The sequence below is a fragment of the Lepisma saccharinum genome, chromosome 9 (genome assembly GCF_977018435.1).
Source record: "Lepisma saccharinum chromosome 9, izLepSacc3.1, whole genome shotgun sequence".
NCBI classification, from domain to species: domain Eukaryota; kingdom Metazoa; phylum Arthropoda; class Insecta; order Zygentoma; family Lepismatidae; genus Lepisma; species Lepisma saccharinum.
In genome coordinates this window covers 70,448,969-70,462,245 of record NC_139237.1, presented here as the reverse complement: position 1 = coordinate 70,462,245, position 13,277 = coordinate 70,448,969, and the positions used below count along the sequence as shown (strand labels likewise).

The 13,277-nt window shown below is 38.1% G+C and overlaps 1 protein-coding gene across 1 annotated transcript in view; it reads left to right on the top strand.

Moving 5' to 3' along the window:
- The window catches only part of DAT (Sodium-dependent dopamine transporter), an 84,073-nt gene that overhangs the window by 27,406 nt on the left and 43,390 nt on the right, over positions 1 to 13,277 (top strand). The window contains exons 6-7 of the mRNA XM_083128847.1: positions 4,718 to 4,821; positions 10,052 to 10,289. Coding sequence (XP_082984973.1) covers positions 4,718 to 4,821; positions 10,052 to 10,289 — 342 coding nt within the window. The remainder of the gene's footprint in view (positions 1 to 4,717; positions 4,822 to 10,051; positions 10,290 to 13,277) is intronic.

Here is a 13,277-nt window from a genome sequence, read left to right as displayed (position 1 = left end):
ATTCCGTGACAGTCGAAGAGAAACATGGAGTGGACCCAAGAAAGTACTCTAAATTTTATTGAGTTATACAGAGAGAAAGAGATCTTTCAAAAGCACAGTTTGTGTACCTGTTTTCCATTATGAATGTGAAACTGAACGTTTTGTCAATAAATTCAAGACGTTTATACCAATGCAATTGCTTTAGCACCCCCACTTCTACCCCTTCTTGCATAATTTACAAGGATAATAATGTCCTTAATACTCCTACTACTACTATTACCATTATTATTATTATAATTGTTGATGTTCTTATCATTATTATTATTATTATTATTATTATTATTATTATTATTATTATTCGTACCTTTATCCCGCTACTTGTAAAGTTAGTCCCAGCTAGCCCCCAAAGTGGATGGGCAAAACTACGCCTATGTATGTAGACTTACTACAAATCTACATGCAGGTAATAAATGTATTAACTTATATATTTGAATTGTCTCATATGTTCATACACACTCAACTGAACGCGGGAATGTTGCAGTTACGGGCTCCGGTGCTGATTGGAAAACGTTCATGCCGTAACATCCTCACGTACATTGCCCCGTATCAAAGTTGATACGCTAACGCGGTTACGAAACGGTGTCCTGTTACGTTTATGTGGATGCGACTTTAAGTTCATTTTATGTTCAGATAGGCTAATCGGAACTTGGCCTATATTTCAAAGTGGGATCCGAGCCACTGTGTAATGTGTCTCCACTGGAACTGCGATAATCGACTCAAAAGCCGTTTCTTAGCGTGCAATATTGAAAAAGAGAAGTTGTTGATTGATTGACATGGTTTATTTTACTTCGCTTTTATTCAACTTTTAGCTAATCGCGACAATTAGGATGAGTGCTGATATGATGCAATTGATGAATAGACACTCACAAACATCCATGACCAGGCTGCGATTCAAACCCGGACCCCTGGCGTCGTAGCGCGATGTGCTAACCACTCCGCCACGGAGGGTGGCGAGATAAGTTGTAAATGTCTTCTGGAATATTGATATTTGAGAATAAAAAAAACATTCGTGTTCCCCTCCCACCCTACCCCTAAGACGCTGATAAGCAACTTCTAAAGATCTTCTTTTGACGTACCGCATATTATTGTCTCCATCTCTTCGCACCGCTCTTTCATTCTGTATCCATGGGCAACGTCTTCGATCCGTAAACACTTCACGAGACGCACAATCATAACGATAGCTTTATTTATTCGTTGATCCCAGAGTTTGTCTTCTAAGTGTCCGGGAATGCTTGGTTAAGTCACGCCTACCCCCTTCCCCCTCCTTCCCAATCTCTGATGATTATGTTGCTTTGCTCTACACGATTTCTTCTTTTCGTACTTATCCGTTCAGGTATTCCTAAATGATCAAGATTCTACAGTTAAATACAGTCTACATCTCCCATAAGCCTATGGTAGGTAAGAGTACACTTTAGTTGAGGCAACATACGTTCACACACACACACACACACACATATGTATGTACAGTAAAACCTCGATAATCCGAACCCCGATAAGCCCGACTTAGCTTAAACCGGACAAGCAAAAGGCAAAAGGCCAAAAAAAAAAAAACTGTCCGAACAGACATGTACACCACAGCAAGAGTTTCGAGTGATGTAGAGCCAGGTCCGTGGGGCACATCATCACAATATGGGTATCGCGTATGTACATACTGCATTGTATGTACAGTATTGATTTACATTTTACTGTACTGTATAGTGTATTTAGGCCTATGCCCTTTAAATACACCATACGTGTTTTGTTGCTATAAACGGAGTTTTAATGCACTTTCAATTGTTCTTTTAGGTTATTTCAGTTAATCCGGACTTTCGTTAAACCGGTCAACTTATCCCCCCATTAGTCCGGATTAACGAAGTTTTACTGTATCCACTTCTCAAACTCCTGCAGAGAGCGAGGGCTACAACGCCAGGTGTCTCGAGTTCGAATCCCGACTTGGACTGGGTGTCCTTTGTGAGTGTCCATTAATCTCATCTTATCATCACTCACCATCATCGTCGCGAAAAGTCGTCAAAAGTAGCCGAAAAGCGACGCAAAATAACAAAAATCAAATTAAATCAAAAGCCTCAAGTGAGTGGCGGTGTTCGTTCACAGGAACACTCGCCTCATCTCGCAAGTCCACGTTTACCGGAAGCGTTGAGTTGCTGCTACCGGGTTCAACCTACGAGACTCTGGTGAGCCAGGAGCGCTACATCATAAAAATACCTGAATGTGGACAGAGGAGACAACGTAGGGGAACGGACAGCGGATATCACACGAAACTGGATTCCCAGTAGGAATGCCCTAGTTGATGCTGGACTTGCTGGAGTTCCGACATTTCCGACACCGTCATTTGCGACACTAATGCAAAAACTGTTTTTTTCCCGTCATAAGCGACACTGCTTGGATTTTCCCCTACGATTTCTAATTTGTTTACCAGAATTAGCGACATTTCCGTACGTGCAGTTCAGCACGCAAGTCTTCAAGGCCTGCAGGTGTTCGTCTCAGCGTGTTTCGGTGGTTTCAGGAGCAGCAGTCGACAGTTTTGCCAGTTGTACACCATACACGTTGACATTGGAAGCTCCGGCGAGGAAACTAACATTATCCCCTTAGTCTATGCTCTCTTACCCAAAAATCATCAGACTACATTTGAATTTTTTTTCAGTTTGGTAAAGGCGAATGTAGATGGATAGAACCCGAAATTTGTAAAAATGGATTTCGAAGCAGCAGCAATAGCGTCTCTGAAGAAAGTATTTCCAGAGGCTCATATCAGTGGTTGTAATTATCACTTTAACCAATGTTTGTGGCGAAAGGTGCAGGAGTTGGGACTGACAAACGATTACAAAACAGATCCAGACGTGCGGCTCTGTATAAGAATGTGTTCAGCTCTGGCTTACTTCCCTGTGGCTGACGTCGATGATGGACGGCTGTGTGTGATGGAAGATGCACCAAACCACGACATATTGAGAAAATTTTTGGATTATTTCGTTGAACAGTGGATGAACAACTCTGTTTTCGACATTTCCACGTGGAACTGCTCCCAACAGCGGCACAGGACTAACAATGCAGTCGAGGGATGGAACCATACAGTTAATGTATTGAGAGAAAACAAGTCCTAACGTGTACCAATTAGTGAAGACTTGAAGATTAGAAGCTGTGTACAACGGCTACTTATGTGAGAGGAGGGCCTTGAATCTTAAAGGGAAACGTAGACGACGTCAGTACATTACATTAGATGAAAGAATACAAAGAGCATTTGCCGACTATGAAATGCATAGAGATCTTAAGCGCTTTTTGAGGAGAATGGCGTACGTTCAGAAATTAGAATGAAAATAGTAAGATGTTGGTTCAACTACAAGAGAAACGACTCATTGTACATTTCTACATTGACAAGGGATTGCAGTCTGCTCCTATACTGACAAGGCATCTAAAAATTCGTCATTGACAAAGGATAAATACATCCAGCTTTTAAACACCCAGCTTTTCCATGATGCCAGTGTGAAGGAAAACTAATAAAGGTTTTCAGAAACACACCAGCTTCCATGATGCTGTCAGTTCTAAGCCTGGTTAAAGTGTGACGGGAAGCTATTCACACTTTGTGTCGCATACGACGGTGTCGCAAAAGTCATGGATTCGGACTTGCCTCCTGGCTGGATATGATAGCTGCAAGGCTGGCTGCTAAACTGGTTTTGACGACTACATTGTGTTCTAATTACAATTGGCTTTCCCCGCTAGTTTCTATCGAACAGCTAATCAAAGCGAAAGTTTGGTCATATCTGTGTGTTTGGCAAGGGAAAGTTTATGTGGTTTCCGCGTGTTGATTGTTGTTGTTCGCTGCTCGATGAAAGAAAAAGAACATAGATGGTCTGCATTCCTGTTCATTAATATTTAAGAATTTATACAAAGCGATAAGGTTTGTACAGGGCAAATGGCCGATAATGAAAATCGTTATTTTTACCAGTGTATTAAATGTTTGAAATAATTAGTTGAACATTTTTTTTAATGAATGAATACTGCGAATATCTTGTATGAATATAGTATGTATTCCAGTTCATTAAAAAGCTTGTTGAGTACATCTTGATTACCATATTTTCTTTCGAACCAATTTCAAGTCCATACTTTTATTCTAATTCTATTATTTTTTTAATTATATTAATTATTTAATTAATATTGTATTAATGCTGTACAAGAGTGGACAAAACTGTGATAGGTACGAAAAAGTGAGATAGCCAAGTGGGGGGCTTTTATAGAAACCATAAGGGCAATTTCAAGGAGGGACGTGTCCGGGGCCCCCTGGGCCGAAATTTGGGGGTTCTTGGCGCGCTTGGGTACCTTGGACCTTGGTCTAAAACCCCAGCGCAAAGATTTCGGCTTGGTGGCCATGGCAAGCGGGTCCCAAGCCACCTAAAAAGTGACCTTGGATTGAGAAAACTCGCCGGGGAAAATTTTCGAAGATAGCGGCGATTGAAAGGGTATCCCACCAAAGTCCCAAGTGTCGAGCACGAACCGAATCGGCCCGGGGGCCTGGCTACAGGGTCCCAAAAAGTCCAAACAAATGCTGTAATTCATATTTACTTACATTTACCCTCATGCTGTGATCAAGTACCTAAAATATTCTTGTACATCATTGAAAAAATATATCTAATTATAAATGTTGTTAATATTTTCAAATGTGTTTTCATTATTTCTTTTGCTCCTCTAGGTGTGGGTCGATGCTGCCACCCAAGTATTCTTCTCTTTGGGACCTGGGTTCGGAGTCCTTCTAGCGTTCGCCTCGTATAATAAGTTCCATAACAACGTGTACAAGTGAGTAGGCGAACATTGAAATTACTTAATCTTACATCGACAGCAAAGATTGTTTGTATTAATTTATATAATTACAAACCAAAGTTCACAATACTAACACTGTGGTAACCAGGTCAATTCCAAATAATTTCTACTGTTATTGTACCGTCACCGGCAAAAAAATGTGACGCATAGATCCTGAAATACTCATTTACCTGCAAGGCCTTATGTGTGTTGCCTAACTATACGGCGATAAGTGGATTATAATAGCAAATTTTCAATGGCAACTTCTACTACCGCCGTGGAGTTAGACAAAACACATAACGCCTTGCAGTGAAGTGAGTATTTCAGGATTTAGGTGTGCAATTTTTATTGCCGGTGAGTGTACATATTGGATTTATGTGCATGTACAGTCACGGACTCATTGAAAGTATATGAACTTGTTACAACCCACAAGTCCGTAACTACTTTACGTTAATTCTACTGTTCTAATAATATTATTGTAGTTTATGTGCAATATTTGTTCACAATAATAAGTTTGCTATGCTCAGATGGGCTAATAGGGACTGGATCTACAGTTTAAAGTGGGATCAGAACCACTGCGCGATGTCCCTCCACCGGATATAGTACCCGAGACTTCTTGATTACAGGTATGCAGGCTTTGTTTTAAGTGAAGACTTGATCGAACAAAATAAATTCGATACCGCTATTTATAGATTTAAAAATTCTTATTTTTTAAAGTAACATTTTAGAATTTTAAATTAAATAGTATGCGGCATTGTCACTGTGTAAGAAGTGCCTCCCCCGATGGCGCAGTGGTAGCGTCGTCGCCTTGTAATCAAGGGGTCCCGGGTTCGATACCCGTTGGAGGCACATAGAGCTTCGGATCCCACTTTAAACTGTAGGTCCAGTCCCGATTAGCCTTACTGTGCATAAAGTGGACTTAAAACAAAAGATTAATCAATCACTGTGTAAGAAGTGATTCTCTTCTGTCACAATTTTTGTTCATTTCTTTTGTATATATTGCAGAGTCACAGTAGAAAGGTCTAAATTTATTCAAGTTAAGAAAATTCCTCTGTCAGTTACAGATAGAGACAGACAGAGAAATATAAAGAGAGAGAGAGAGAGAGAGTGAACGAAACAAGTAAAAAAAACCAAGGAAATTATAATAACAGAACAAGAATTTGAATTATGAATTCGAAAATTTGGGTACGTCAACACTTAAAGACTATTTTGCCATGTCACATTATACGGGGTCCAACCCCTTACCTTACCTAAATTAACTGTAATGTCGATTACTAAAAATATTAAAGCATTAAAACATTCTGACTTCGGCACTCACCACACGTATGGACAAAACACAGACGCCAGAGGCTTGTTAGTCTGTAAAATGCAGTACAGGGTGTACTAAGAGGAAGGGTCACCCCTTACACCGCAAGAGAACAAGAGAAAGGTGGTAAGAAATAAAGTGAGAGGAAAAGAAAGACATGCAATAAAGAGGAAGACTAGATAGAAGCAAAACTAGATAAAGAGAGCATAGGAAATGAGAAGGAGAAGATAGTAAGATAGAGTATAGCCAAAAGATAGGAAAGGGAATACAGAATAGAGAGGCACACAGAACACAGGCAAACAGTGTAACATATCTTTCAAAATAAGATCACCAAACCACACCAGTAGAGGTTGAATACGATAACGTCAATTAGCCCTCGGGCGTGTAATATTCACAATTTATTTGCACGTATTTAGAATTTATTTGAACGTATTAAGAACTAATTTGCATAATTTAGAATAAATTTGCATATCATTAGAATAAATTTGCATATCATTAGAATAAATTTGCATTTACATATTTGCATGTTTATAACTTTTATGAATTTTTAATTTTTAATTTTATGAAAAATATGTATATAGAAGGTAATTAGCGGAACTAAATGTTATGCATATGGTTTTGTATTCATTACTGCAAAGTATGTAATGTATGAACCGATAATATTAATGTTTATAATATTGAAAATAAGGTTTACGGTTTATGAAACGCTATGAAGGGTGTTAAGGGTACGAAAGAAGACGGTCCCGGTACTCGAACCTGCGATATGTAACGGTAATAAATGGTTAGGCCTATAGTGTACAATGTAATAATGTTATTATGGTATGAAAGACGATGGTACGACATGCTAGACAGAAGACGGTGAACTCCGCGCAGGTAGACGAGAAAGGAATTTGGGGGATGTGCGGTCAAGGTCAAATGACGTCAGAACGCCAGAACAAAGAAAGAATCCGATTGACCAATCAGAACCGGTTTTCCCAAGATTAATCAGAACGCAAGAACAGGTGAAAGGTATGCAACGCCGTAGGGCAGGGGAGGGATTGAACCAGACAACAAAGGATGTCTGGGCCTGCGCGATCTAGGTCAAATCTCTGAAGCTATGCGTTGCTTGTAGAACCGGTTTCCGCCGCCAATTAATATTCAGCTCAGGTTTGCCTCCAAGGCTCGGGATGCTGAAGCATAGGGACTAGGCTAGAGCGCTTGCATGTCAGAACAGGTTTCTGTAAAAGTAGCCCAAGGTTACCGAGAACACAAGAAAAAAGGATTTTGGGATACCCAATTAGATTGGAGCGAGAATTTTACCTTGAACAAGGAGAACGAAGCGTAAGGGTTTTTTATCTATACTATGAAGAAGGGAGAGCTATCAGGGACTGGGCCTACAGTTTTCACTATTTGCTTTTATCACGGGGTAACGAACCTAGGACCCTTAGAAGTTGAGAACACACACTTTGTGTGTCGAAAATGTAACTAAAAGTCTTTCCTTAACAGATTGAATTGTGTTATTTTGGTAATAATAAGCCTAAACTTGTGAAATAAACAGATAGAAGTCTTTGTGTGTCGAAAATGTAACTATAAAAGTATTTCCTGAACAGATTGAATTGTGTTATTTTGATAAAAATAAGCATAAACTTGTAAAATAATAAATTAAAAGTTGAAATAAATTCAAGGTAAAATTCTTGCTCCAATCTAATTGGGTATCCCAAAATCCTTTTTTCTTGTGTTCTCGGTAACCTTGGGCTACTTTTACAGAAACCTGTTCTGACATGCAAGCGCTTTAGCCTAGTCCCTATGCTTCAGCATCCCGTGCCTTGGAGGCAAACCTGAGCTGAATATTAATTGGCGGCGGAAACCGGTTCTACAAGCAACGCATAGCTTCAGAGATTTGACCTAGATCGCGCAGGCCCAGACATCCTTTGTTGTCTGGTTCAATCCCTCCCCTGCCCTACGGCGTTGCATACCTTTCACCTGTTCTTGCGTTCTGATTAACCTTGGGAAAACCGGTTCTGATTGGTCAATCGGATTCTTTCTTTGTTCTGGCGTTCTGACGTCATTTGACCTTGACCGCACATCCCCCAAATTCCTTTCTCGTCTACCTGCGCGGAGTTCACCGTCTTCTGTCTAGCATGTCGTACCATCGTCTTTCATACCATAATAACATTATTACATTGTACACTATAGGCCTAACCATTTATTACCGTTACATATCGCAGGTTCGAGTACCGGGACCGTCTTCTTTCGTACCCTTAACACCCTTCATAGCGTTTCATAAACCGTAAACCTTATTTTCAATATTATAAACATTAATATTATCGGTTCATACATTACATACTTTGCAGTAATGAATATAAAACCATATGCATAACATTTAGTTCCGCTAATTACCTTCTATATACATATTTTTCATAAAATTAAAAATTAAAAATTCATAAAAGTTATAAACATGCAAATATGTAAATGCAAATTTATTCTAATGATATGCAAATTTATTCAAAATTATGCAAATTAGTTCTTAATACGTGCAAATAAATTCTAAATAGGTGCAAATAAATTCTAAATACGTGCAAATAAATTGTGAATAATAAACGCCCGAGGGCTAATTGACGTTATCGTATTCAACTTCTAATCACACCATCTGCCGGCAGGGTCTCTGGTTCGAATCCCGACCTGGGCATGGATGTTTGTGAGTGTCCCTTCATCAATTTCATCAGATCATCAGTCATCGAATTAGCCAAAAGTATCATAAAAGCGAACTAAAATAAACCAAATCAACCAACCAAACCACCATTTATTTTCGAACGCCCTGTATATCGTCCAGCCTTGAGCCTACCGAAAGAAATTCTCGAGTGACGGGTTTATTTCACTAGTTGGCTTGTCAGCAAGGCGTAATAAAGTGCTGATCGCGTTTCGGGCAAATACACCGTAAATACCAATTAGCATCCGACTGACGCTCCAATTCATTTCAAATATTTATGCTACCCCTGAGGAATCATAACAGATAATGTAATGAAACGCAATCTTTATTGATGGTAATTAACAAAAATATGTACAGAAACATTTACTGTATATTTTTCCTTTACCACGAATAGTTTTGTTCCAGGGCCACGTTAAATCAAGGCATGCAGTAATAGCTTTTCTGCCACGTTTGGCTAATCGCGGCGACGAGGATGAGTGATAATTAGGGAGCGGAAGTTGATGACCTCAAAAATATAGGTATATGACCTATAGAATGTCCTAAAAATGGGAAAAAATGATGTAAAAAATTCAAAAGTGACCATTAAATTTGTTAGTTTCAGTTAAAAATTGAAATGAAAAGAAAATTGAACAAAATGCAATCTTGCTTTAAAAAAACAAAAAAAAAACGACACAACAAAGGACTTTCACCAGTTCAGCATTTCTTTTGCTCGTAAATTGCAATCCTGCGAGATATATATATATATATAGGTCTATGTTCACCTTGGTGAAAAGACTCAAGAATATTACCAAAATGAAAGAAGTGACAAAATATGACGAAAGAATACACCGAATATTGCAAAAAATGACGAAAATCGGGGGAAATGACCTAAAATCTGAAAATTGGAAAAAAATGCCAAAAATTGCACTTTAGAATTACTTGTTTTGGGTGCTAGACGAAGTGTAATATTCTGTATATTTAATGGGCATCGTGTCCGAGATGTCAGCAAAAAGATGACATTTCATCAACTTCCGCTCCCTAGTGATAATATAACGATGATGGGTCACCCGGGATTCGAACCCGGGACCAGGTTAGCTTCTCCACGAACGTTGGCATTTTCGCTATTAGCCGAAACTGGCAGAAAAGCGAAGGCAAAGAAATCAAATCAGTGAACGAGATATGCTTTCTCGCTCACAACACGAGTCCCTAGCCATCTTTTGTCACAGTTTCATCTCTATTTCTTCATCTTCCAGGGACGCTCTCCTCACGAGCGTGATCAACTCCTGCACCAGCTTCATCGCCGGCTTTGTCATCTTCTCCGTGCTGGGCTACATGGCACAGAATTCCGGCAAGTCCATCCAGGACGTAGCAACGGAAGGTCCCGGGTTGGTGTTCGTCGTCTACCCAGAAGCCATCGCGACGATGCCAGGATCCGTCTTCTGGGCGCTCATCTTCTTCATGATGCTTCTCACCCTTGGGTTGGACAGTTCGGTATGTTACTTGACCAAGGACGGTATTTAGGAGGGGTCCAGGGGGTCTGAGCCCATCTCCGAAAGACCAAGAACTAAAATTAACTAATGAAAATTTGCTGCTTTAGCATTTGCTGCATAAATCAATGGTTATTAATTTCATCTGGGCAAGGATTATATTGGGATCATACGGCTTGAAGGACAGTGCCAAAGATTTATGCTTTCACACTACTATTTATGATGCCATGCATAAAATATTAATCAGAAACTTTACTTTTCGCCAACTGGATCTAAAATTATTTTGTGTTAATGAATAAATATTCAATTCTTTACCTATTTGACATTAATATATTTCCGAGGGCACTTGTTTTTATGGAAATTATACCGATCTTAACTACAGCTAAGCTAGATAATGAATACTTGCTCTTATATCTCTTATACCGTATTTTATACCTATTCATATAATAATAACAAAATAATATTAATTAATTTTATATTTTAATTAGTATTTATTTACCCCCTATACGCCTTCATGGCGTGGTGCAAAGCACAGGGGAACGCTTTACTTTTTTATACTTATAATATAATTATTTTAATTCAAACATTGTTAGTGTTATTATTTTATTATTATAATCGTCATTATTATTATTATTATTATTCCTGAGACACTTGGTTTGGACCCCCCCCCGAAATATATTTTGTACTTGACATGGACTAGTTCGGTTCCTGAATAATGTTCGCTTGCTTAACTTATTCTTATTTTTTATATATTGGCTGCACTTTTATAATTAAAGCAACTAGACGTATATATATTACACATACCATACACAACTCTTAATTACCAATCAAAACTTTACAAGACTAGCATTTTTCTAATTCTATTTACTTTTGTTACTATGGTTTAAACACGTTGTTAATGTAATGTTTTGGAGGAACACACTACTCTCTTCGACAGACATTTATTTAATTGTATTTTGGTCAATGTTACAGTTATAATTAAAGCACAAATTTAACAAAGCAAACATAGGAAACAATTATACAATGAACCTTATCAAGAATGTTACATTATTGGAGCCTAGCAACTAAATCAACTGCGAAACGAAGAATTATTTTTGGACTGAAAATCTTAAGTAGAAATCAGGTAATTTAAAATTTCCTTCATGTTAACTAACCTAACCTAACCGTAAACTAGAAAATGAATCATAACGCTGTTGCAGGAATTGCAAATAATTTCTACTACACAGAATTCAAAATGCATAAACTCAAGTTTAATGCACTTTTGATCAACTGACACAGTTGACACGTGCAATTGTGGTATCTTGGAAATGGTTGTGTCTGCCTCTATATATGCATTTTTAGTGCATCGCATGAAGCACCAACTGGTAAAAGTACCCGTTTATGTATTTCTGTGTGTATTTTGATGAACCAAAAGTCCACCGTTAGAGTTTATGCAAGTTAATGTTTTACTGCACTCAACATATCTTTGTCATGATACATGTTGTTCTTTGTGTATTTAATTTGTATGCATATAGCTTCGTTAATTATAAGGCTGAGCCGATACCGAGTGGTGTCTAATTATTCTGGAAATTTTGCAAAATTCAAACTTTCTTTTTATTTTGCAACAATTTTGCACAAAAAACTGTATTTTGTGACTACATAACATCTATTTTAATTCTCATTTAATTCTTGAATAATAGAGGAACGGACTTTAAGGTACAGCATCTTACCGATCGTTTGAGATATGTATTTTTGGACATGAAATCAAGTAAAATAAACACAAGTGTTGCACCTTTTCGTGAGACTAGCACATTTATTCCTTTTCTACCCCCTCTTTGATGCTTCAGCACCTTTTTTCTTTCCTCTCTTTCATGTTTTGTTAAGAAATTGGACAGAAAAATAAACGATTTTCACTTTTCGTGCGCGGCTACATAAAATCCTATAGTGTCATTTTGTAGAGAAGTGCGAGAGCTATAATGGTATAATATAAATTGTACCATGTTTACCATAAATTATGTGATTTGCTACAGTGTTGAATAAAGAATGTTAATGTAACTGGTTTAGACCTGAATAAAGGCACCTTTTTTTTTGCACCTTTTAGAAAACCTTTTCTTCCCTTTTCCGGCCATAATTCTGCACCTTAAAATGCGTTCCCTAATTATGAAGCAAATTTCTTTGTAAATTGATGCATATACGTGAGAAGAATATTTATGCATAAATATTGGTCAATATTTTGACCAAATTTTAATTATTGAAAATTTTCAAACATCGGTATCGGTGGGTATCGGTAAGAGTGTCGGCACAGGTATCGGTTCAAAGTGGTATCGGCTCAGTCCTAATTAATTCTGTTTTCTTAACTAAACCTACTCCATGGCTCAACAGCCCTTTTTCGTTTTGTCCCATCTAGCGAGACAGTCCACTCCTTCTAGCTTCCCAATTGTCCTCACGATACTGGGTAAACACCAAAAAGTTTGGAGCTCCCACCGCGAATCGAATCCGGGACAACTCGCACCAGAGGACAGAGCGTTAACTATTTGGCTACTCAGAGGCCCTGTTGTTTTTAACAATATTAGGATATAATAGTTTATTTACAATTTTACAATGTTTAGTATATTAACACATTCATTTATTTGAATTTTCGATTGCAGCTTTGAGTCTCAACGAGCAAACATGCAATGAAGCAGTTGAGTTCAAATTTGTACACTTCTGGAAACTAAGAAACACGAATTTGTAGTGAATTTTTAACTTTTAACTATAACAAGATAATTTTCAAGCTAATGCTTTGTACAAAATTCCACAATGATAATAAAAAGGGGTAAAAGTGTTGGGAGGGTATCGAAATACGAGAAAGAACTTCAGCAATATATAATTTTCAAAACCACACCCTCTTGTGCTCGATTTTGTAACTCTTTTGATGCTTTAGTTAATTTTAAATGCTTACTAACCCATTGGGAGTGGGAAGCTAGATTCGGCCATACCGCCCATCAGTAATAACAGCTCATCATTATCCTCA